Source organism: Oppia nitens, unplaced genomic scaffold (genome assembly GCF_028296485.1).
Source record: "Oppia nitens isolate AA-2021 unplaced genomic scaffold, nextdenovo-longstitch-racon4-pilon3 scaffold6_pilon_pilon_pilon, whole genome shotgun sequence".
Lineage (NCBI taxonomy): Eukaryota > Metazoa > Arthropoda > Arachnida > Sarcoptiformes > Oppiidae > Oppia > Oppia nitens.
The window spans coordinates 5,520,622-5,547,775 of NW_026533250.1; the positions used below are offsets into that span (position 1 = coordinate 5,520,622).

At 28.9% G+C, this 27,154-nt stretch overlaps 5 protein-coding genes across 5 annotated transcripts in view; 1 reads left to right on the top strand and 4 right to left on the bottom strand.

Annotated features, from left to right (window-relative positions):
* Nucleotides 1–270: 270 nt before the first annotated feature.
* LOC128962801 (carbohydrate sulfotransferase 1-like) lies at nucleotides 271–1,843 on the bottom strand. The gene is made up of 4 exons (XM_054309201.1): nucleotides 1,720–1,843; nucleotides 1,063–1,413; nucleotides 825–995; nucleotides 271–647 (listed from the first exon to the last, which is right to left on the bottom strand). Exons 1-4 carry the CDS (start codon nucleotides 1,841–1,843, stop codon nucleotides 271–273), a joined length of 1,023 nt encoding a protein of 340 aa, XP_054165176.1.
* Nucleotides 1,844–7,869: 6,026 nt separating this feature from the next.
* LOC128962802 (uncharacterized) lies at nucleotides 7,870–9,515 on the bottom strand. The gene is made up of 5 exons (XM_054309202.1): nucleotides 9,406–9,515; nucleotides 8,976–9,319; nucleotides 8,430–8,873; nucleotides 8,137–8,320; nucleotides 7,870–8,042 (listed from the first exon to the last, which is right to left on the bottom strand). The coding sequence occupies exons 1-5, from the start codon at nucleotides 9,434–9,436 to the stop codon at nucleotides 7,870–7,872; spliced, it is 1,176 nt and encodes a 391-aa protein (XP_054165177.1). The 5' UTR covers nucleotides 9,437–9,515.
* A 2,018-nt stretch (nucleotides 9,516–11,533) lies between these two features.
* On the top strand, nucleotides 11,534–13,339 carry LOC128962803 (uncharacterized). Its single transcript, XM_054309204.1, has 5 exons — nucleotides 11,534–11,568; nucleotides 11,652–11,980; nucleotides 12,381–12,833; nucleotides 12,930–13,089; nucleotides 13,176–13,339. Exons 1-5 carry the CDS (start codon nucleotides 11,544–11,546, stop codon nucleotides 13,337–13,339), a joined length of 1,131 nt encoding a protein of 376 aa, XP_054165179.1. The 5' UTR covers nucleotides 11,534–11,543.
* A 708-nt stretch (nucleotides 13,340–14,047) lies between these two features.
* LOC128962804 (serine protease HTRA1-like) lies at nucleotides 14,048–15,699 on the bottom strand. The gene is made up of 5 exons (XM_054309205.1): nucleotides 15,651–15,699; nucleotides 15,212–15,500; nucleotides 14,550–15,090; nucleotides 14,325–14,472; nucleotides 14,048–14,264 (listed from the first exon to the last, which is right to left on the bottom strand). Exons 1-5 carry the CDS (start codon nucleotides 15,683–15,685, stop codon nucleotides 14,048–14,050), a joined length of 1,230 nt encoding a protein of 409 aa, XP_054165180.1. The 5' UTR covers nucleotides 15,686–15,699.
* Nucleotides 15,700–20,386: 4,687 nt separating this feature from the next.
* LOC128962805 (histone-lysine N-methyltransferase MECOM-like) overlaps nucleotides 20,387–27,154 on the bottom strand; it is a 122,602-nt gene continuing 115,834 nt past the window's right edge. The window contains exons 5-7 of the mRNA XM_054309206.1: nucleotides 23,530–24,907; nucleotides 21,081–23,445; nucleotides 20,387–20,394 (exon numbers count right to left, since the gene is read on the bottom strand). Of these exons, the coding sequence (XP_054165181.1) occupies nucleotides 20,387–20,394; nucleotides 21,081–23,445; nucleotides 23,530–24,907 (3,751 nt within the window). The remainder of the gene's footprint in view (nucleotides 20,395–21,080; nucleotides 23,446–23,529; nucleotides 24,908–27,154) is intronic.

Genomic DNA, 27,154 nt, shown 5'->3' on the forward strand with positions numbered 1-27,154 from the left:
AACAATAATTGTTTAAAAATTATAGAATTTAATTGTAATCCTAATAAAAATCATTTATAAATTTATTTATTAAAACTCTCTCTCTCTCTCTCTCTCTCTTTCAGACATTTACATAAAATTTCTAATAATTGTTATTTTAAAACACTTTAAACAAACAAACAATAGTTGCTTATATAAAATATATAACATTTAATGTTAATACAGAAAAAAAAATTAATTATTTATCAAAATTATCACATTTTCTACTATTTTTATACTAATTTTTTTTGTTTATAACAAATCCTTTAACGAATAGTTAAGATCAAGTATCTGATCCAACGTATAGTTATCTAACACTTTAGTATCGTTATAGTCGTAGTCAAGATTGTCGACAATCTTATAGCCAAAGTGTTGCATAACATCGTAGCAAAACTCTTGTACTTCAAGTACATCGTTGACCGACATCCTCGGTATCCATGATAGCGGTGCCAATCGGGAGTTACGTATAGTCGAGTGCGGATTGGCCAGTATGTCGTCGGTAATGGTATGTTCGGCCAGCCATTGTTCGACAGCCGGCGTAAACTGGAGGCCAAGATTTTCGTATAAATATCTAGTGGTTTCAAACGGCTTCAGTGATAAGTCCTCATAACGGACTACCGTTACATTGTCTAACAATGGGATAGTTGTAGTAGTAGTAGTAGTGGTGATAGACATGTATATCAATGGGTTTGTAATGATATTATCAAACTATATCTACTATCTCTCTCTCTCTCTCTCTCTCTCTCTCTCTTTCTGTCTCTTTCTTTCTTTCTTTCTTTCTTTCATTCATTCAGACATTACCATACCTTTTGACCACTTTTTCATCTGAATCAATGCACTAATATCTGATCGCATCCGCTGACAGAGGACATCAACATCCGTACAATTGGGTGAATTGAGACACCATTGCATACGATAACGGGAACTCATGACACCTCGGGGGTCGCGTACCAGGAATACCAACTTTACGGGTGTTTCTACACCACCAACAACAACAACAAACAGATCAGCCGATTGATTAAAAGATAGTGTTTTTTTCAATACTTGACTTTTGTTTCAGTTGTAGATAGTCTTCGACACCAAACCTAATGGTTTTGATGAGTCGGTGCCGACATCTGTTACAAACATATTGGTTGAGCGTTGCATTGAAATACTGGAGTTGATCTCTTCGGACACTGTCTTTCATTGCAAGATTCCAGGAAAAGTAGGGAACTTTCCAGAAAACTGGACGCAAATAATGGTCGCCAAGAGCCGTGAACTGGCAGTCCAGGAGACTGGTCAACAGTTTGACCGCATCGGTAACAGTCGACTGGTCGGTTCGCGGGTTTTTTACCCGCATTGTTATCAGCGGTTCAAAGTTGTAAAATGTTGGCCAACTTTGTTGTAATAAATCGCCTAAAAAATAAATAAATTATAAATTGTTAATTTAATGTTTTAGTGTTATGTTTACTTATGTGTATGTGTATGTGTATGTGTATGTGTATGTGTATGTGTATGTGTATGTGTATGTGTATGTGTATGTGTATGTGTATGTGTATGTGTATGTGTATGTGTATGTGTATGTGTATGTGTATGTGTATGTGTATGTGTATGTGTATGTGTATGTGTATGTGTATGTGTATGTGTATGTGTATGTGTATGTGTATGTGTTTGAATGGGTGATGGGTGAGTAATTAAAAAACAAACTAAATAAAATACTACCGAGAAATGTTGATCCGCTACGAGCCTCAGTTACGATAATAATTTTGTTGACCGTATCGGTGCCGACAACAGGATATTCTGACCAATTGGGAGCTGAATCACGATTGCCGCGACTATTGGTCATAAATATTTTATTAATAAAATTATTATTATTATTATTATTATCCTTAAAATTGTTTTCTCTATCTTTGTTGTTGTTGTTGTTGTTGTTATCACTGTTTTTTCGGTAATCAATGTTAACATTGATAGCCGTATATTCACTAAACGATAAATACGAGAAAATTTTTTGCTTATTACTGATTATTGTCGGCAATAGTATTGTCCAAATAGTAAACAAAATCAATCCTATAATTAATAATTTAATTATTGAACACAATTTTATTGGTTTCATATCTCCAGAGAGAAAGAGAGAGAGAGAGAGAAAGTAATTGAAAAAATAGACTAATTTTTTAAAACTAAATTAAAACTATTTAAATAATAATAATTATTAAACATTAGTATAAAAAAAGGCTAATGAAAAAAATCAATATAAAATTTAAATAAAGTATTTGTATTTGTTGTGTATTTTTTTACTAAATTAGTTGAAATAATTATAATGTTTCCTATTTTTTCTGTATTTAATCGATTTAATAGACTAATAATAATAATAAAAAATAATACAATTAAAGCCATTAACCCTTAATATAATAGTATGAAAATATATTACAATAATTTGATTAATGCCTAAAAAAATATTTGATTTATAAGCAGATGATTAACAAAATATTTAGTTGAAAATATAAAAGCTATGCAAATACCGGCAGTTATTCAGAAAAATTTATAGATAATTATATATTATTGAACAACAAATAAATTAATTAAAAAAATATTATACAGTTATAAATTAATTGCTAATTAAAAAATTAAATTATTTAAATAAAATAAAATAGCTCAATTAAAAAAATTTATCTATCTAAATATTTAAGTTATTTTTATTTATTAATTAATATCAATTACTTATACAATAATTATTATAATCAATCAAATATATGTTTTTTACATATTATAAAATAATTATAATTATAACTATTTAATTAAATTAACTTTTTTTAAATATTCAAGTTCAATTTATCATAATAAAAAAATTAATTAATTTAATACTTAGTTAAATATAAATTTTAAAAAACAGTATATATATAAATAATAAAAAAATCTTAATGTAGATATTAACAAAAAATTAAGAAAATTATATTTTATTAAAATAATAATATTTTATTTTTAAATATCTAAATTAAATAAATACTAGATTTTTTAAAATAATTATTTGGAAAATTATGAAAAACCAGTTGAGAATACTCGATAGCATTTACAGAAAAATAACTTTAATAGCATATATATATATATAYACAGTAATTATCAGTAATTAATAAGTGTACAAATTATAGTAAATAAAAACTCATATAATAGTTTAAAAATTCAAAATTAGTATAAAAGTTTAATATCAAACAATAAAAAATATTTTTAAAAAATAAATAAATATAAGAATAATATTTTTGATGCATTGATAACATACTTAAAACCACGTGTTTTACGGCAGTAAAAGTATATTTTTTAAAAAGTAACTATTGTTTTTGATTTTCATCGATTTGAATGATTATTATGACATCCAATACACAAAAACTGTTTGTGAATTTTGGTGAAAATTACTTTTTCCAAACTTCTAGCGAATGTTTTTTCCACCAATAGGTTTGTAACTTTGTGTGAAAGTGTTTGGAAAATTTCTGGAAAATATGTTCCAAAATTTTAGAACATTAGACGCGCATAAATAATGTCAACTAAAAATCGATTTTTAGTTTACGTTATATATGTAAAACAAATCTTGTAATTGTATTTGAAAAATGTGTTCATATTATAAAATTTATAAATGTTTAGATGAGTTAATTTATAATAGTATATCTAAATTAATATTAATTGCTATTTAAAATACTGTATATAATGTAATGTACAGCCTGGCTCATCATGTATCATCTTATTAAAATTAGCGCTATTTCTATATTTTAAATTAATGTAAAAAATTTTTACGGTAGATGGGGTAAGGGGTAGTTGGCTTTTTGTTTGTTAGTTTTTAAAAAGATCTGAGTCTCAAAATGGCGTCGGCACGCACCACATATTCAACTGAACAAAGAGTTAATATTTTCCATATATTTAAGTTGGCAGTTATGAGGCAACCGTCAAAGCATTTAAGTATAAATATGGCAAACATTTAATAATCACTGGAAAAATTGTGAAAAGTTAGTCATTTTAAAATAAATTTTTTTTGGATTATTTATCAAATTTTAATTAAAACACTTTATGTTAATTTTGAGTATTATCGATAAATTTGAGAGAACTAGTAGTGTTCTTGACGAGTTGACGTATACCGCAACAAAAGAGTCACCAGTGTTTACAGAGGACAACATTGAACGCGTCAAATATTTATACGAAAATCAGCCGTCAACATTATTGTAATAATATAAATATTGTTATATCTTATACTGTAATTTAAATTAATGTTATTAATAATTGTAAATCAAAATCGATTTTGATTATTAAAAATACTGTAATATATTATAATGTAATAAAAAATTTGTTATATCATACTGTAATTTAAGATATTTTTTTATAGATTATAGTGTATTTGTTAGTGTAATATCTAACTTTAAATTGATTTTGATTGTAAACAAAATATGCTGTAATTTATTGTAATTATTTAAGAATTTTTTTTAAGAAACTCCATAAATTTCAATAATTTTTTTTCATTTTCAAAAAAACTGAATTTTTTTATATTTTTTATTATATTGAAAAATATTTTCTAAAATGTTTCACACAACAAAGTTATGGATAATTAATTTCTAAATTCAAGGAAAATAATTTCTAAAACTATTCATAGATTTTGGTGTTTTTGGAAAATTTTACACGATATCTTCAACGAGGGTTTTGTGTGAAGTGATACCTAACAAAGGAATTGAAGTGAATATCCGACCATCAAATCTGAAGATTCAATAATAGTGACCTTATCTGACAACACACCAGCAAATAGTAATCACATAACTGTCCAACTATATGATCGCTTTGTTAGTTAAACTACAATATTTGTCGTTATAATTAAAAAAGTCAAACAATTATTGTTTCAACAATCAATGTCTGATGCGAACGGAGAAACTGTTGCTTTGATTACCGTCGCAGTCAATAACAGATATTTACTTTGATTTTAATTAACCGATTATAATATTTTGTTTTTGTTTTTATAATAGCAATGAAGCAAAACCAAGAAGACAATCGGTGGCAACAAAAGCCAATGATTTTACTTATAAAAATAAGCCTGATTATAATAAAAAATTATGAGGCCTACTTATCATATTTCTTTTGGATTTTGTTCGCACAAACAAATTTTAAGAACATTTATCATTTGCTATATGTTCTATATAGGAATGATGCCCAGCGAATTGAATGGCCAGTCCAACACCTCATACTCGTTAGCAAGTGCATTATTTTATTTGAAAAAAGCCGCTGGGATACATCCATTGTGGTCATTTGTTCTGATATTTATTTGTGGTAATTGTCACTTTGGCCAGGCAAATTTAATTTGTTGCCGCGCCATGAAGTTTCTTCAAACTATAATCGTCGAGCCATTTTTGGTTCTTTTTCTACCCCAACTCTTTAATTTATGACGATAGAGCAGATAAAAACTTGTCCAATACAATAATACTGTAACTCAAATCTAATGAAATGAAAACCAATATACAAAAAAAATGTATTGCAATACAATATTATTGTAACTCATTTGTAATAACACAAAATACAAATAAAAATAAAATAATCAATAAAATAACAAATAAAATTAATACAAATTATTTTCTGATCAGATATAAAACAAAATATATTTTTAATTAATTAATTTTTAAAAATGAATCTAATAGATATTTAAAGTAATAATATTACATTGAAATCACATGTATTTTAAAAACTTACATTTGATTATGTCAGATAGTGGGGGTTTGGATCTATCCGACAATAGTTATAAATATTATTATTAAATAATTGCAGTCGATTTTAGTAAATTAAAAATAATAATTTTATTGAATATTTTAAATTAAAAAATACATTTAGTGTAAAATACTTGAGTATAATATCAATACTCATGAGAGAGAATCACATACAGTATAGAGTGATACAGAGCTTATATACCCATTTTATGATATGCATTGTACAGTATATTTATAGTGACCACTGTCCCTGTGTACCCTGAGGTCAACACTGACCCTGGATATCTGGGAATCAGTGTGCACCTGGTGTCGGTGTGTTTGTCAGTATATTTGTAGTTAGTTTTTATTGGTATACAATAGTTTATTTTAAGTGTATATTGAAAATTGTTTGTATGATGTGTGGGAAAATATAAATATACAGTATTTGTTAAAATGTTTATTTAATTAAAATTAGAGAAAAATGTTTAAATAAATGTAGTTTTATTGAACACCACTACAATTATTTTTATAATAGTATACTATTTTATTGTTTATATGTTATTTTAATTTAATACAAAATTTTTGTATATTTATTTATATAGTAATACAATTGAAATACAAATAATAAAATTTAAACAAATATTACAACTCATAATTGAGATATTTGTGTACGTAATTAATGTATTTTAAATAAATTGTATTTTAATACAAAAATATTGTATTTGTTTTTTTTATTTGGATACAAAAAATTTACAGTTATTATATTTTTTTTGTATTTATACCTATTGTATTTAAATACATTTTTTAAAATATAAATTGAGTTGTATTTAAATACACTTTTTTTTGTGTGTATTTAATACATTTAGTTTTAAGAGGCAGTCAATTGATCTTGCGCCACGTAATTTTTGAATAACTTTAAACGGTTAGAGATAATTTAATTCTGTAAAATACATTTAAGAATATCATATTGACCACACTTTCATAAAACTAGGATGACCAGATATACAAAATATCGGAACCAACGAAAGACACTATGCTACAGGCCAAACTACAACTGACAAATTTATTATGACAATGATAATTTGTAGTCAAGAAATAATATTTTAATTTAAAAAAGAATCATCAAAATCGGATTGGTAGTTTTATTTTTATGGCTTGTTAAGTTTATCATAAATCATATTATATAAAATAGTCTAAAATAAAAATGACGTTATTTATGAATATTATATACTTATTAGATGAACGTTTCAATTATATAACTATTTCTAAAAACAAAATTTTAAAATGTTGAGTAGTTTTTAAAATAATTGTATTTCTATAGAAATTATAATATCAAAATACAATAGTGTGATTTTAATTGTAATTCGATTATTTCGAAAACTTTTCAACATTTTAAAATTTTGTTTTTAGAAATAGTAATATAATTGAAACTTTCATCTAATAAGTATATAATATTCATAAATAACGTCATTTTTATTTTAGACTTTTATATAATATGATTTATGATAAACTTAACAAGCCATAAAAATAAAACTACCAATCCGATTTTGATGATTCTTTTTTTATATTAAACTATTATTTCTTGACTACAAATTATCATTGTCATAATAAATTTGTCAGTTGTAGTTTGACCTGTAGCATAGTGTCTTTCGTTGGTCCCGATATTTTGTATATCTGGTCATCCTAGTTTTATGATTGCGTGTATATTAAGTGTGGTCGATATGATATTCTTAAATATATTTTACAGAATTAAATTATCTCTAACCGTTTAAAAGTTATTCAAAAATTATGCGGCGCAAGATAAATTGACTGCCTTTTTATATATTACAATAAATTCTATATTATTTAATACATTATATATTTTTATATTACAGTATTTCTATATTTTATACAATGAGTGATTTTGATGTTTGAAATAAAGTTTTTAAATATTATTTGATCTGATTTTTTTATAGATAATAATTTTCAGTAGCTATAATTATTTTTTTTTAAATAAAGTCAATTAATTATTTTTTAATAATAACACATTTTAATTTGAATATACAGTATATATGATAATCTATTTGCAGTAAAAAAAAATAACAAAACTAAATAAATTCTTTACTAAAATAAAGTTAAAAACTCAAACAAAATATGGAATAAAATTAATAAAATAAAAAACAGAAAATCATTTGGCTTTAGATGTCTTTGCTTTTGATGGAGATTTTGTCGGATCAGTTGAACCACCAGTTTTCGATGGACTGATCGTTTTCGTGCCTTTAGTTGGCTTAGACTTTGCCGATCGGGAAGACCGTAGCTTACCGTTGCTTACATTAGATGTTGCCGATACTGATGATCCATCTAATCAATTATAAAGATATTAAATAAAAATTATTACAAACATTATTTGTATATAAAATAATAATAGATTTAAGACAACAACAAAAAATCTAACCTCTCGTTACTTCTCCATCTCCTCCCTGTCCAACATATTTGCGATAAAATATAATTAGTCCGACAATAATGACCACCAAAACTACGATAACGACAACAAGTATTATCATAATCATTGTCTTCGATGAACTGGATTTTGTGTCCAAAGAGCAGTCAATCAGTTTCTTCATGTTTGATGGTTTGCACTGAAGAAAATAATTAAAAAAAAAATTATACATTGATTGGCAAATTAAATGTCAAAATTTTCAAAATCAGTTTCAGTATATATATATATATATAATGCAAACAACATACGGCCGTCTCATTGAATGGTTGTCCCACATAACAGTATCGGATGATCTGATTTTCATTGGTAAATACAATAGATCCCTGGCCATTGATACTGTTTGGATTACTAACACCATTATTATCATACAGGCTATACTGGCCGACAATTGTCATCAATTCAATGTTCAATTTTCTTTCTTTTGTACCGTTAATAATCAATCTTTGGATATCTTCTCCTACTATACTCGGTATCCCTTTTACCGGATTGTTTGGTTCATAAAAATTATAGACAATTGTCTGGCTATTAGACCAAAATGCTGACAACCGTTCTCTGAATCGAAACGGCTGCGGTAGCCAAACAAACTGGGGTTTAAAGTTGGCCTCAAAATCAATGTTTGTTGAATCTGTTTGTTCAATAAGTCTAAGGGTATCAAAGTTAACAAAAGCCCAATCAATGGTTTTCAGATTTTTCTATTAAATATATATTAGATTTTCATCAATTGATTGAGTGATTATTATTATAAATACTAAATGATTAGACTTTTATTTTCATATTTTTTTTATATATAATACCTTTAGTCCGGCGACACGACAGTGATTGTGGTTTGCGCTGACAATCGTTGGTTTGTCTGTTTTGTTAAACCAATTACACCAAACCATAGAGTAGTTGTCACCGGTTATAAAGTTGGATTCGCCGTCACTTTCGTTATTAATGGTAACTGTTTTGGTGTCGTCGGAGCCGTCAATGTATTTCAATTTCCAGTAGGTGTTACCGATGAAGAAGAATTTGCCGTCCAATTCATTCATACGATAAGCGAAATCAATTTTCTGTCCGTTTCTGTGGTATTCCTTACAGAAATTTTTGGACTTAACGACAACGACTAGGACTACCTGTGCGATGATCGACACTAACAGTGCTGTCAAATCAAATCAATTAAAAAAAGTATAATATTTTATTTATTAATTCAATTGATTGTCTCTGATATGTGATATATATAAATACCTATTAGACAAATAGCATTCATTGTGGTCATCGATGAAACTGTTGGTGTAATCAAAATCAATCGTTTTTTTATGTATGAATTAATGTACGAAATTATTTGAACAGATATTAGACACAAATTTCATGTAATAGTTTTTTTATCGAAATAAAACTAACGTAAATTACAATTTCAAATTAGATTAATTCAAAAAATATAATATTATATATAAATCACGTGAATTTAATTAATTAATTCATTTAATTATTATTGTTATTATTTGTTTATTTATTATATATACAGTATATATAAATACCTATTAGACAAATAGCATTCATTGTGGTCATCGATGAAACTGTTGATGTAATCAAATAAATCTATAATATAGAGAGCCTGTAGAAAATTATTTGCGCGTTTCGTTATTATATAAACAATAATATCGATAAACTAACCAAAGAGTATCGCAAATACTTTTTCATCGGTAACACCTACTGGAAGTTGACATTCATTGACGGCAAGGATAAGACAGTTATCATTGATGACGAAAGTGCCGGTCAGTCTATACTGGTTGTCGGGCGACAAATATTCAATGGCCTGGTCTCAGGAGGGTTTTGACGACATCAGTCAAATAATTTTCTACTGGCTGTTTATAATATAGATTTAAGCCGAACTTTTTACCCAAACCTTTCAAATATATATTTTATATATGTATAACTGAATTAAAAAAAACAAACAAACATAGATTTAAGCCCAATATATATAATGTATATATGTATATTATGTATTGTATTGAACTTTGACCCAAAACTTTCATATATATTAATTTGGTTTTTAAAAATAGAAAAATAAGAAATCAATTGAATTGGATGGGACTGTCGGATGATAGCATGAATTCAACTAAATTCACACTATTTTACCCAATCGACAATCAATTTTACAAATAGCTTTCAACCTATATTTGCATGGATACCGATACCATTGAAAGATGATTATTTGCTAACATTTTGGGATAACAAAGCTATGACCAAAACCGTTATCTTTAAAAACTATTATTATATGTTAAATGTAATTAATGCTAGTGTTCAGGAATTGGCGATAATAACTGGGGAACGGGAGAAACAAGTGAACAAACTAACTAAAAATTGATGGCAATTATTGAACAATATAGTAATTATGATTACGATAATTATCCTAAACATGGTTATTGGAGAGGTTAGGGATCTATAGTATTCACGTATATCGACACTGCCATCAAATACTGTTATGTGGCGGACAACCATTCAATGAGACGGCCGTATGTTATTTGCATTGTATATATATGACTAAATAACTGATTTGACATTTAATTTGTCAATTAATGTATGATTTTATTTTAAATTTGATTTTCTTCAGTGCAAACCATCAAACATGAAGACACTGATCGACTGTCCTATCAGTACATCGATAACAATGATTATGATAATACTTAGTGTCGTTATAGTAGTTTTGGTACTCTTTATTGTCGGACTAATTATATTAATTAACAAATATGTTGGACATGTAGTAGTAGGAGGAGGAGGAGGAGGAGGTGGACAGTCATGTATTATAATACAAAATAATTATTAACATTTAGAAAATATAATATATAATAGTTTTTATCGTAAATAATAATCTTAATTAATTATCGTTTAATTTTTGTTTTAAATCTATTCATAATAAATTCATTGATATCTCATCAGTATCTGGTCTACAATCGTCCCGATCGGCGATGTCTAAGCAAACTAATGGGTCGACTGTTGTTTTTGAATAATCCTTAATCCAATGACATCTAAATAATATGTTTTTATTAATAATAAAAAATAATATATATATGATTTGTATTTTGTTGTTGTTATTGTGTAAATTGAATGTCAATATTACTGTATATTTATAAATAAAAAAAAATGTTTTATGATTTATTAATGTCATTATAGGCACGCGATTATTATTTCTACAGTAAATTAAATATATATATATATATATATTTAAATTGTTGTCGTTTTTAATGTTTTTACTAAAACAACTAATTTTTGATTTGTTAAGTCATAATAGATATTATTATATATATATTTCAAACCACAAAAAACAGTAGCTTTTATCTATACATATACTATATATACCATCGATATATTTCATCGACAATATGAAAGACATTAGCTGTCAAATCGGTATTTATTATAACAACATTTGATAAGTTTATAATAACTGTTTAATACAATAAAACTGTTGGTTTAATAAAAAAAATTGATAGCACTGTTGGTATTGGTGTTGACTATGATATCGGTTGTCATTATTGAGTCGAAAAAATTTTGTCAAGAATTCATGAAAAACGACAACAAAATTGATTTCGCATTTCGTTATTATATAAACAATAATATCGATAAACTAACCAAAGAGTATCGCAAATACTTATTCATTGGTAACACCTACTGGAAGTTGACATTCATTGATGGTAAGGATAAGACAGTTACCATTGATGACGAAAGTACCGGTCAGTCTAACTGGTTGTCCGGCTATGACTATTCTATGGCCTGGTCTCAGGGATTTGACAGATCACTCAGTCAAATAGGTGCTTTGCGGGTAATTCATATATAGAAAATTATTTGCCCCCAAACCCATCCCCATCCACCCACCCACCCAACCAACCACTTCCTAACCTCTCACACCCATCCAAATAAAACCGGAACAAATGTAGATTATAGACAATCAGTAGAAAATTTCACTTAAAATTTGTCCCCAAACCCATCCCACCCCCCCCCCCAACCAACCACTTCCTAACATCACACCCACTCCAAACTAACCGTAACTAAATAATAATTAAATAATAAAACTAACATTTTATTTGTGTATAACTGCATAAAAACAATAATTTTCTACTGGCTGTCTATAATATACATTTAAGCCATATTATGTATTGTATTGAACTTTGACCCAAAACTTTCAAATATATAATAATTTGGTTTTTTTTAAAAAAAACTAGAAAAATATGAAATCAATTGATTGGGTGGGACTGATGGACGGTGGCATGAATTTAACTAATCCACTCTATTCTATCGATTCAGAAATCAATTTTGCAAATAACTTTCAACCTATATTTGCATGGATACCGATACCATTGAACAGAAAAACTGATTATTTGCTAACATTTTGGGATAACAAAGCTATGACCCAAACCTATAACATTACACACATTAATAGGATGTCGAATGTAACCGATGCTAATGTGGAGGAATTGGCGATAATAACTGGGGAACGGGAGAAACAAGTGAACAAACTGACTAAACTGATGACAATTATGGCACAGTATAGTCATTATGATTACGATAGTTATCCTAATCAAACTGATATGAGAGGACAGGGATCTCTAGTATTCATGTATGTCGACACTGCCATCAAATACTGTTATGTGGGAATACCATTCAATGAGTTGGCTGTTAGTTAATTTGTTATATAATAAATTAGATACAATTTTCTAAATTTATTTATTTATTATTTTAATTTTGTTTTTTTGGTTAAATATAATTTTCAGTGCAAATCGGATAACTTGAAGACATTGATTGATTGTTCGCCGACTAAAAGTTATTTATTGTTTACTGTTATATTGATTGTCATCGGTTTTGTACTGTTTATCATAATTATTGGTTTTGTCTGTTATTTGTGTTGTAGTTATTATAGACAAGGACGGAGAGGTACAGTATATTTGATTTTATAAATAATTTTATTTATAAACTGTTGTTAATTACTGTATATTTGTGTATCTAATATAATACTATAGATTCAGAAGTATCAATAAGCAGATCATCAAACAAATCATCAAAAAAGTCGTCAATGTTAGGCACCGGTAGTGACAAAAAGTTGGCTACGAGTCCATCAAAAGCCGACAAATCAATGGTTTTATCAAAACCCCAGTCAATAGAGCCGACATCTAAACAAAAATGATTTTTTATATAATTTTTTGTTTAATGTTTAATGTTTAATGTTTAATGTTTATTGTTTGATTTGATTCAAGTATTTAATAGTTAGATATTATCTAATACTTAAATAAAAATTATTATTTATTTGTTTCTAATAATAATAAATTTTTAAATTTTTTATATCATTTATTTGCACTATATTTATGTGCATTTCTTAAACTTAATTATAAAAATCAATTGTAATTATTATTATTATATATATATGTAATAAAAATAAATAATTTATTTTAATAGAAAACAACAAACCATTTAAAATTTAATTTATAAATATACAGTAGAGTTGACATTCAATTTACTCAACAACAACAAAATATAAATCAAATAAAAAAATTATTTGGTTTTATTAATATAAGTATTTTTATTTATTTTTCAATTGTTATTATTCTAATCAAATTAAATTCATATTATTTTTTTCTGCATAATTTTATATACATTATTGTATTAATATATACAGTATTATATAATAACAATTTACACTATTTATTTCAAAATGTAAAGTTTTTGTATTAATTTGATAAACTGATAGTTTGCAAAATTTACAAAACATCTATTTTAAAAAAAAAAAAATTCAATAAAAAAACTGTTTATATATGTATAGTAATTAATTAAGATTTATAAGTCAACAACACATATATCTATACTGTATATATAAATTTATAGCTGTTTTGGACTGTCATACAAATGATAGACCGGCCGATTGTTGTTGTATTTGTATAATAACTGGTTGTGGTTGTGATTGTTGTCCACCCGATACCTGCTGTACAACCATAATAGGTATGTCCACACTATTACCAGTTAATTTGTTTGATAGCTCCCGTTTGAAATCATTAAGCGATTGAATTTTTTGTCCATTAATTTCAACCACAATATCGTTGATATTAAGTTTGTTACTGAAAATAATAATAATTAATATTAGTATTCAATATAATATTTATTTGCTGTGCACTTACTTTGCATTAGTTTCGGCAAACTTTGCCACCACTTGACAGCCCATCAATTGTCGGTCATATTTCAGGCACAGTCCTAATCTGATGGAGTGTTCAGGTATTCGGCGTTTATATTGTCTAACACTGCATTCAAATGCCGTTTTGATAAACTCTTGTAATATACACACACATAAAAACAGTTTATTATAATAATAGTAATAATAATATATTAAATAAAACATTTATTACTTTCAATATCGTTGGCCGGCATAGCGTAATGCAGTGTAGAGGACAGTGACATAAAATTAATGCCAACCAACTGACCGCTGTCATCGATGAGCGGACCACCAGAATAGCCTCTATACTGTGCAGCTGTACTCTGGGTTACCGGTGTGTCGGCATTGGCCGTTACAAAGTATACTTCGCCGAAAGTCGACTGTCCTCGTTGTGGTGTATTACTAGGACAGGTGACCATACCGTAGCCCATGTTGTAGACAGGATAGGACCGATGAAAACCCAGGGACATAACTGGTTCGCCAAAATCGACGCCCGACTCGGCAATCGGAAGCGCTTCGGCACCGGTATTGTCGGCATCAAACGATATCAGCGCCATGTCTTGCAGATGATCGGCGTATATGACTTGTCCGCACGCATACCTATCGGCACCGGTATCATCCAGAAAGCCCAGCGATACTACCCATTCGTCTTTCACTACATGATGATTGGTTACGACAAACGGATAGTTGCTGTGCTCGACAATACATCCCGTTCCGTGTCCACCACTTTGTAACTTAAAAAAAATTTATTTGAAAAAATATATGTATTTTTTAATAACTTTTATATATATATATATATATATAATACTGTAGTTATTAAATAATATTTGAAATTTTTAAACAATCATTATATACATAGACTTCGACAAACTTGTGCAGAGCATAGTCGTGCAGCTCCTGGATGTCGTCCGCAGAGTCCAAATAAGCCGTTTTCATGCCAACCAACCAATGTTGTGCTGATGATAGTGCTGAAGGTAGTGATAGTGGTAGTGGTCTATAAAATGATGGGGTAATAGATGTGACAATTGATGGGACGTTGCCGTCGACAGTCCGGCCACTGTGTCGGTGACGATGATGTCGACAATGATTATAACAATAATAGATACTAAACGTTGTTGTCGTCATAATAAACGATAGATGATATCTGTGAATAAATTGAAGACAACAATATATATATATATATATATATATATATATATATAAATATCAATTAAATATATCAATCAAACAACAAAAAAAACCGCTAATTAATTATATAATAGTACTATAATTTATTTTTCTAAATATACATTACTTTTTTTTGGTTAAAATATTAATTAATTGTCTCATTTTTTGTGTGTATTTGTTTTGTTAGCTTTCAAATTAATGTCAATGTTATATAAATTAATTCATCTATCAATCTATATATTCAATAAATTATATAAATATCTAAATAATTACTTAATTGAATGATAACTACAATAAATTAAATACAAGTATAATATATATATTTATATATATACGGTATATCTATATATCTATAGTATTGTTTGAAAAAGTTTGTTAAATAAAAAAAACAGTTATTAAACAATGTATGTGTGTTTGTATGACTCGCACTGTAAAGTATATTAAAATTAATATATAATAATAATAATTAATTAATTACTTAATAAATTTCCTAAAAAAAATTATGACTAAATTATAACTATTGATTTGAATATTTATGTTTTTTAAAAAAATTTTTGGCCAATATTTAGATCTAGAAAATGTATGTTTTTTTAAATAAATAAATTAATAAATAGTTTTTTTTGGAAAAAAAAAGTTTAGACTTTAATCTATTATATATTACTGTATATCACAGTAAACATAAGTGACAACAAAAAAAACAAAAAAAAATTGATAAAAATATATAACATTGAATTTTTTTTATTAGATTTAGTTTTATTTTATTTATTAATAAAATTTTCATAATATACTCTTTATTAAAAATACTATATATAGTATATATATAGTCAAAAATGACTATAAACTTAATCATTTAAACATTGCTTATATATAAATAAATGATTAGTGACTAAAACATATTATAATTATTTCATATAATAATAATAATTTCATAAATTTCAAAAACATTTTCACATATAATCCCATAATTTTCCACAAAAAAATTTTTGAAATTAAAATAATAATTAACAAACAAACAAATTATCCAAAAAATATATGTGAAATATCTAATATACATGATTTGATACTAATATTATTATTGTAACTAAATATTAATATTAGAGATACAAAAAAATATATTTGAAATATTAATCAGACAAACAAAACAAAAATTAATTTAAAATGATTAATATATATATTGTAATTAAATCATCAGAAAAAAATTTCCTATATATTAACTATTCATTGTTAATATAGTCATTAAAAACAAACAAATATCTGCACATATAGTGTATATAAGGCCTGATTTTTAGGCACTGGTATCTCATTTTTAATTAGCCGGTCAAGTGATTCACTACAAGTTTTTATTATTATTCAAAAAAAAATCACTCATTATTTTTAATATATTTTTATTAAAAAAATAATAATAAATTCATTGATAGTATTTTATATATCATTTTTTTTTAATACTTATTATTATTTGCCGAAACTATGTGTTCATCAATGATAAAGACGACAACAACTCTGTTAGCTATGCTAACTGTGCTCACCGTACTGGCCAGTGCCCAGTGGACTGGCGTAGTACAGAGCGGTCAACAACAAAGTGGTGGCCAATTAGCGTCCGAGGACGAGTCATCGGCTGCGGCAGCCAATACAGTGTCCATCGAGTCGATGATGACTGAAGCCGAGCGCCGCGGTATGTCCGTAGTGTTCAACACCAGAGGCCGAATGATGCCATTGATATTCAATCCGTTATCCGATTTGGTTACATCCATAAAACCGTTAACAGTAGTCAAGTTGGGTGCCGCCTACTCGGCCATTGTCTACGTAGTTGCCTATTTGTTTCCCTCAGTATTCGGCCTGTCGGCTGCCGCCCGCAGTCTCGGCGGTGTCTACTCGTTGCCGATGACACTGGACTACGATTCGGTTTACCGATCGGTGACTACGGCCAGCGCCCGAGTGGGCACATTCATGCAGATACCCGAACCTGAATGTCGCTATCGGGCTGTATGCGAGGCGGCAACCTATGTGGCCACCAAGGTACCAGTGCTCAACGATTGGGCCAAAAAAGTATCCGGTGCATTTTTCCTCAATCTGGCCAACCCGTACTCGAAGGCCTGGATCAACGGTATGATGCAGATTGATTGCGGTCAGACCTACTACCAGTGCCAGGAATCGCCGTACAGGACACTAATGAACCGATTTGTGGCCAAAAGATAAATCCTATATTAATTAGTATTTAATTTTGTTGTTTTAAATGAAATATTACTTTAAAAAATTATATTAATATTAATATATTTTAATATATTTAAAAACTTTTAAATATTTTTATTTCATTTTATATGATAGTATTGTAATTTTTTTTGTCATTATATTTGAATTATAATTTTATAATCAATATATTAATCTATTTTATTATTAGATATGCTTTTTTGTTAATATATTTTTTTATTGATTTTGAATTTATATGATATAATAAAAAAATACTTTTAATTTTATAACAAATTGAATCAAATTTCAATCCAACCCTTGAGTTTATCTATGATATGAGTTTATAGATGTCGGCACCGGTATCAAAAGCTAACTGAGCAATCTGCCATTAAGTTTTTTTTGGTGCAAACTATATTACATAAGTTTTTAACACTAATTAGTTTATATATATAAGACTAAATATGTATATAATATATACTATATATATATATATTTAGTGAAACTTTTTATCATTAAATTAACTGTTAGTTTAATTAATTAATAACTTTAAATATTTAATATTAATAAAATTTTTAATTTAATTTTTCTAGTAAATATATTTTTTTAAAACTATATTAAAATTGAAACAAAAAATGATTGAAATACAATTCAAGTTTTATTTTTAACAAACGTTTATTTTATTTTTTTAATAAATTCAATAATAATATAATGTTATAATATATAATTATATTATAATAATATAATAATAAAAATACAAATAATAATAATAATAATAGTAAATAAAAATTAAATGAAAAAAGTACAATAAAATAATGTATGAATTTGCTTATATTATATAATAAAAATGTTTAATATATTTATAGATAATAATAATATATTTGTTTTTTATCAATTATCAAATTATGATAATTTCTGAACAATCAATAATAATTAGTAATAATGATAATTAAAACAGTTTTACAATTGACAACAAATAAATTTGTTTATGTATTTATAATAATAATAATAATAGTACACATAATTATATTATTAAATGTAATATTATTAAAAAACAACTAACTTTTAAAAAATATAATAATAATATTATTATATTATAAATACTTAAAATTGTTTTTTTTCTTTGGGATTCTCGCAATAATAATACTAATAAAATAATACTTATAATTATAAATTAAAATTCAAATTATATAATTAGTACAATTTGTTTGTGTCAATAATATTACAATTATATAATAATAATAATAATAACAATTATTTTTTTTACTTATTATTTAATACAATTTGTTATATATATATATATATATATGTTATTTTGGTAAAAATGTAAAAAACAAACAAAATTTAACAAAATAATAATAATTAATTATATCAATGTCTAAAATTATAGAAATTAATTATACATACATATTATATATATATAATATATTATTTTATTTAAAAAACAAAACAATTAATTTGTTTTATTAATTAAATATATATATAATTCGACTTGAAGTTATCATGTTAATTTTTTTAAAATTTTTTTTAATTGTCATTATATTTTTGTTTTTTATTTTATTTTGTTTTAATTTTATCAATTGACTTGTCCAAAATAATATAATGCAATTTTTTTTATAAATCAATAATTAATTAATTTGCTGAATTAATTAAATTAATTAAATTAACATGGTACTATATGATTCACACACACATGCACACAAATTTATATACAAGTTTGATATTTATAAATACATATACATCTAACTAACAAAAAATAATAAATGTATTTATTTTTTTTAATAATAATAATTACACACAAAATTATATATATATATATATAGTTTAAGTTGTTTTTTATATAATATATATATATATTTGTGCGATTAATACAATATTTTTGTTTCACAACACATGGAAACAAAAATTATATCAAAAAAAACATAAGTTAGCGCCTAATAAATAAAATAAAAACATTTTATATATGTATTTAAAATTAAAAATTAAATTATTAATTTAAAATTTAATCAAAATACACACATATATATATATTTAGTATAGTTTGTGTGTTATTTTTATTTTACTATTTTTTAATATATATATATAACTTTTATAATTGATTAAATTGGGACTCGAAATTGTATGTATGTATAGCTCTTAATTGTTATCATTTTTTTTAAATAAAAAAAAAATAATAATAAATATAACAAAATAAATTGGGACTCAAAAATTCATAATTAAAACTAATTAATTAATTTAAAAAAAACTATAAACAAATTGATATCAAAATCATGACTACTACTCAGATTTAATTGGTGTCAATTAAATTATTTACAATTAACTTATATTTAATATAACTATTTGTTTGTTTGTTTGTTATTATTAATTGGACTATCAATATGTATAAGCGGTCTAAATATAAATATTTATTTATTATTATTATAATGAATAATATCTACTAACAAATTCAGCAAATTTTAGTTAATTGATAGTTGTTTTTAAATTAATAATAATATTAATTAATATATATATATAATAGTAATTAATAGTAACAATGTTTTGTGTAAATAATTTTTTGTTTGTGTTAGGTTTTCATATATGTCTAATATGTTATCATACAATACACTAGTTATTATAGGGTAAAAATTATATGATAAGCGGGTGAGTGATTGAGTGAGTGGGTGAGTGTTTGTTTGTTGACTAGCACTCTGTCCTCCAAAATATACTTTTTTAAAAAAAAAGTTTCAATACTCATGTATTTAGTTTATACTGTATATATAATATGTGATATTTATCACTAAATTATATATTAATATATAAACTTATATCTAATACTATGATTTTTGTTAGCTATTTATCAACAAAAAAACAAAATTGTTTTTTTTTCTATCAAATCATCGTTTAAAGTAATGAAAATTAATAATAATAATAATACTAAATATGAAATAATAATAATAATATGTAATAAAATAAATCTATAGATTAATGAATTTTTTTCAAATATACTATATATATACTGTATATATGATTATATGAGATTATAATTAAGTGTAATTAAAGTTAAAATTAATAATAATAAAAAAACTGATTAGTGATTCATAAAATAATACTATAATAATGATAATATGATAGCAATATAATAATAATAATAATAATAAAATGATAATAACTGTTAATAACTAAAATCTATTCAAATTTATATATTATATATTAATTAATAATATATTATTTCAATAACTTTATACATATTGTTGTATATATATATATCAGTGACCAGACGTGACAATCGGACAACCATTTTCGGTATCACCGATGATTGTCTTCTCAGTGTTGTCGTCACTGGCGCTTTCATCACTGGCCGGTGCACTACTATTACTACCAGTGCTGCCGCCGCCGCCGCCGCCGCCGCCGCCGTTAACATTGGTCACTACCGAACAGCCATTATTGTTATTTAGCTTTTGTTGGGCTTTCTTCGACAGACAGGCCACTACTGACGATATGTTAGCCCGGGTTCGGCTACCGATTGGCGGACTCTGCGAACTGATCGGCTGATCGACGACAACGACTTTGCCGCCTGACGTCGTTAGCAAAGCTACAGGACTACTGTTGCCGACAGTATTATCGGACGTAACGGCCAGTGATTCCTCATCGGTGGCCGAATCCATGGCGTCCATATCGTCGGCATCTTCGCTCATTACGACGTCTTCTTCTTCTTCAATTAGACTTGAAGTGTCCGACTGGAGCCGCAATTTTTTGTTGGGTGTAGTGTTGGCTGCGTTAGAGTCGTCCAAATCGTCCGATAAGTCTTCGTCGGCAATGGTTTCGTTGGTGTCATCGGCGGTGCCGTTGGTTTTCGGCGAAACCGACGAACGATTGTTGTGGTTATGGTTGCCGTTGTTATTGTTAAGCAACAACTTGTTGTTGACAACGGCTACACCGTTTGGCGATCCCATTAGTGCACGGAAAGCCTTGTCGGCCATCGATCGGTCGGTAACTTTGCCCATAAAGTTGCGAATTTCATTGAAATACTGTTCCTCTGTTGACGACACCAATTGTTGTTTGCTATCTCCGCCACCATTGGCTCCCAGCTTAGTCGTCGGACTGTCCATAATAGTAGGTCCATCTGATTCATGTTTTTTCAGATGACGATCCAAATTGGTTTGCTGTCCGAAACACCGGTCACACAGCGGACACTTAAACGGCTTTTCTTTATTATGAATGTTGCGGACGTGGCGCTGAAGATTGGATGATATACTGAACGATCGTTCGCAGTATTTGCATTTGTATGGCTGTTCACCGGTATGTGTCCTCAGATGACGGGTCAAGTTGGCCGATCGGGGGAAAACTTTACCGCAAAACTTACAGGTATATCGTTCCTTGGCTTTGATCATTTGGGGCGACATCAGCTCCTGGTGGTGGTTGTGGGGCTGTTGTTGTTGTTGGGGTTTCAGTTTGTCGGACATATGGGCGCGCATAAAGTCAAACGTTGCCTGGGCTGCGGCAGCCGGTGTAGTGCCCAACAGTGCCGGATTCAGACCCATCGGATAGCGGGCGGCGGGAAATGCCGGAAAGGCTGCTTGCGAACCGACTCCACCAGCGGACAGTCGGCTATTATTATTATTATTATGGTGATTGTGGTGCTGTTCGTTGTTGTGATTGTTGTGGTGATTACCGCCAAACATTGGAAATGCCGGAGCTGTCGGTGTTGTTGTCTTATTGTGGAGTTGTTGTTGTTGTTGTTGTTGTTGTTCAACTTGCATGCGATACATACTTTCCAATAGCATTGGATGTATGGGCCGGGGATAGGCCAACAATTTCGATGGCGACAGTGGCCGCTGAAAGTGCTGGTCAATCGATTTGGGACTATGATTCTGATTGTTGTTGTTGTTGTGGTGGTTGTTGTTAAACATGTGACCGCTGGTCGGCGACGATTGGCGAGACTTTTCTTCCGCTGCCAACAGCATAGCCCGGTGTCGGGCCAACAGTTCCTCGTAGTTGTTGCCCATTGCCTGTAGAGCCGAATGAGGCGACAAACTGTTGCCATTGTGGTGATGCTGATGATGATTATTGTTATTATTATGATTGCGGTGATGATTGTTGTTGCCATTGTGGTGATGGTTGTGGTGATTATGATTATTATTATTATTATGGCTGTCCTTTTTCGGGCTAATAGTTTTGACGCTCAAATCAAGCGGTTCGTCGGCAGCCTCTTCGCGCACTTTGGACTTAAATTCGGGCGAATCTTCGAGCAGTGGCCGACGTCCGCCGACGCCATGCGATTTACCGCCGCTATGACGGGACAAATCGAACGGCAATTCGCTGTGCAAATGGTCGACCATTAGCGACAGCGGCCGTATATAGCCGTTAGCCGAAATCATCTGAACGGGACAAATGGCTCCCTGTTTTGGCGATGACTCGCGATTGCCAGACATATCGTTGTTGTCGTCTTTTTTGTTTTGTTGGATCTCCTGTTTGTTAGTGTCGTCAGTGATTATTTCGTCTGTTTTTTCGGTATCAGCTTTTGTTAGCTGTTTGTCCTCTTTTTTGCGACGATCAACAACTTCGGCGTCTGAGTTGTCACTGTCGTCACCAGTGATGGCAACCTCTTCTTCCTCCTCCTCGTCGTCTTCTTCTTCTTCTTCCTCCTCAGTTAGCTCTTCGTCTGCGTCGACGTCCTCTAAATCGGAGGTACGTTCTTCAGACAGATCAGTGGCTAAGCTTTCGCTTGATTGGGACAACTGTTTGTTTTTGGTTAGACCCTAAAAAAATCATACATTTTTATATTGATATACATAAGCTATTAATGCAACAAAAAAAACTAATTTTTTTTTTAGATTACATACCTCTAGGTTAGTGTCGGCGACTGAATCAATGGGTTTCCTATGAAATTCACTCAAAGATAACAGTTGTTCTCTTCTAGTATTCAGACGATCCTTACTATCGGGTGATTCGTCTGATAATACCTGTCCACTCTGTGCACTAGTAGACTGTTTATTATTATTACTACTACTGTTGCCGTCGATATTATTATTATTATTAAAACTACCGGTTGGCGATAAAAAACTATCGCTATTACAGCCAATACTTGTTGCCGAATTGTTGACGGCTAGAGGACTGGTCAGCAGGGCTGCTGATGGTGGTAGCGGTAGCGGTAACGGTGGAGGCGGTAGATTAGCACTGGCCGGAAATAGGCCGGGAAACGATGTGGCAAAAAACGGCGGATAAAATGGAAATCCGGGTCGCGTTTGAAATGCCGATAAAAACGGATTATTGGCGGCGGCAACGGCACTCTGGGCTTCGGCTAGAGCTGCGGCTATTGACGACGGGTCGGTTGCGACGGCGGCGGCTGCTTTTCTGATGGCCGCACTGTTACTGTCCGGCGACGATAGGCCCGGTGACGATAGATTTAGTAGACCGGCTATCGATCCTCTCTGATGGTGGTTGTTGTTGGGCGACGATAGCGGCGATGATGATGACGCTGCTGTTTGATGTCGGACACGACCACCGGCGGTAGCGGCTGCTGAACTACCTTCGCAAAAACGTTTATGTTTGGACAGTGAGGTAACCGTACTGAATGCCTGACCACACTTATTACACTTGATCTGTAGCCGACAGTTTGCGTGCATACGCTTATGGCGGCAAAGATTGGAAAACTGGGTGTAAGCCTTGAAACAGACCTCACAGCGAAACGGTTTGACACTACTGTGGATATGGGTGTGCTGTTTGAGGCCGGAACTGGTAGCAAATGTTTTGCCACAATCAGGACAGGCGTGACTACGGGCACCGATATGCTGGCTGCGGATGTGTCGCTGAAGATTTGACGGATCGGTAAATACTTTCTTACAATTTTCGCACGTATAGCGGCGGCTGTCGTCGTGGGCCACCTGATGGCGGATTAGATTGGATTTCCAATTGAATACTTTCGGACACTGGTTGCACTTGTATTCACGATCACCGCCTCCGCTATCGTCTTCGCCGTTGTACGATATAAACGATGGCGAGACCTGTTGTTCCTCCTCCTCCTCGTCCGCTTCAATAGGCGAAACTTGTTGTTGTTGTTGGTGGTGGTGGTGATGGTTATTGTGGTGATGATGATGACGCTTAACAACACTAGTTTCTACGTGAAGTGGTTGCTGTTGTTGTTGTTGTTGTAGTTGATGGTGAAGATGATGGTGTGGTGGTTGTTGTAGTGATTGTTGATGATCTACGCGCTCCGGTAGTCTATAATAATAATAAAGCAATAGAAGATAATACACAAAACTTTTATTTTAGCCATAATTTTTTTGATGCACAGAATATTCATATAATTTATTTCATAAAAAATATATATTATTCACGTTTTTATTTGTGTGTAAATATATTATTAATAATTTAAAAAAATAAATATATTTATCAATCAAAATTCAGGCACATTTATATATGTATAAAAATATTCATTTAAAAAAATAAATAAATATATTATATATCAATATAAAGATTTATATATATTATATATACATAAGCACAGGCACTGGCACATACACCACACACATATAGATAATATATATATATAGAGAGACACACACAYACACTCTCCTCCACAATATATAAAAAAATAAAGTTTTTTTAGTTTAAAGAGAGTTTTGTTTGGTTGTATGTGTTAACCGCTTGTGCTCTCTCGCTCTCTCTCTTTCTTTCTCTCTCTCTCTCCAATGTGTGTGTGGACTGATGGAGCACTGGAACTAAACTAACTGAGCGCTCCAGAGATACCTGATGTTAAAGTGTGGGCATTGCACTGTCTTTTTTGTTACAGCTGGCACTATTGCTCCAGATTATTAGCACCGATCGAGAGAGTGGTATGTGTTTGCATGTATGTATGTGAGCGGAGTGAGTAGTGAGAGCACAGTTAGTTTAAGTTAGGTGTGTATACCTATGTGTGTGTGTGTGTGTGTGTGTGTGTGTGTGTGTGTGTGTGTACGTCAGTCAGTTAGTGAGTGCACTGTTCCTTAACGAAATCAAAAAGACTTGAAATGATAGATAGATACGATACGATTGTTGTAAATAGTTTGTTGGTATGTGTGTGTGAGTTAGATGGAGAGCACAGGTATTACTGGTATAGTCAAGGGTGTGTATGTGTGTGTGTGTGTGTTAAGTAGTAGAGATTTTTTTTAAAAAAATGTTTAAAAGTTACACTTATTTTATTTAAAATAAAGTTAAGTTATTAGTTAAAGATCTCTCTCTCTCTCTCTCTCTCTCGCGCGCTTATGTATGTATAGGGTATAGTACATTATGTATAGTAGTAATGTATAGTATCTTACAGTTTAAGTGAGTGTATTACTGACACACACACACAYACTGATAGCTAAAGTTTGCCTCAGGCATCGGTGTGTTTATATGGTATACAATATATATATTATATACAGTACCTGTTGATCAATGAGTTGGTGAGTGAGTGTGTGTGTGAAGAGAGAGAGAGAGAGAGAGAGAGAGAGAGACGACTAATAATATAATAGTAATAGTATTTAGTAACGGAAGGACCAGTTTTTTTCATAAAACACAAAATTAAAACTTTTTTTCCACTCATAAAGCAGTTTTAGATATCATATATTTCTCTACAATTACGCCATATATTCACATACCATATGATATATACTGTATATTATTAATATATATACAGTATATCTGTATAATAGTGTATATTATTTTTTTAATGAATAGATACGGTTTACATAAAAGTAAAAATTTTTTATTATATGACTCTTTTGTGTGTGAAATACTTGACTGACAAAAAAAACTTTTATATACATTATATTATACAAGTATATGAAAAAATTATATATAATCTTAAGTCCATCTAAATATATTTTGTATGTATAGTAGTTTATGTAGGAGTTTACTGACATATACAGTGTAATCCTATTATATATATATATATATATTTTAGTTCTCTCTCTCTCTCTCTCTCTCATTCATTCATTCATTCATTCATTCATTCATTCACTCACTCACTCACTCACTATGTATTCAGACAAATAACTGACAAAAATTAAAAACTATTTTTGTTTAAAATAAAATTTGTTAACATATTTAAAATCAATATATTTATTTTTTTGTTGTTGATTTATATTATACATATGTAGAGATACATTCATTGATAATAATAATACTGTACTATATCTTTACATCGATATATGATTTTTATTTTTGAATAATAATAATACAGTATATACTGTATTAATACTAATAATAATATAATAGCCAAAAATAATAATTGCATAATAATTTGATTGTAGCTCATGTAGGTTTGTATGTATGTGTGTRTATGTCATATATTTTTAAAGACACTTCCAGCAATTCACACACACGTATATATACTGTATATATATATATATATATATATATATATATATATATATAACTTTTCTTAACATAAAAGATTATATATTGTATTTTTGGCCGAAAAACACTTAAAATTAATACTCAAAATTT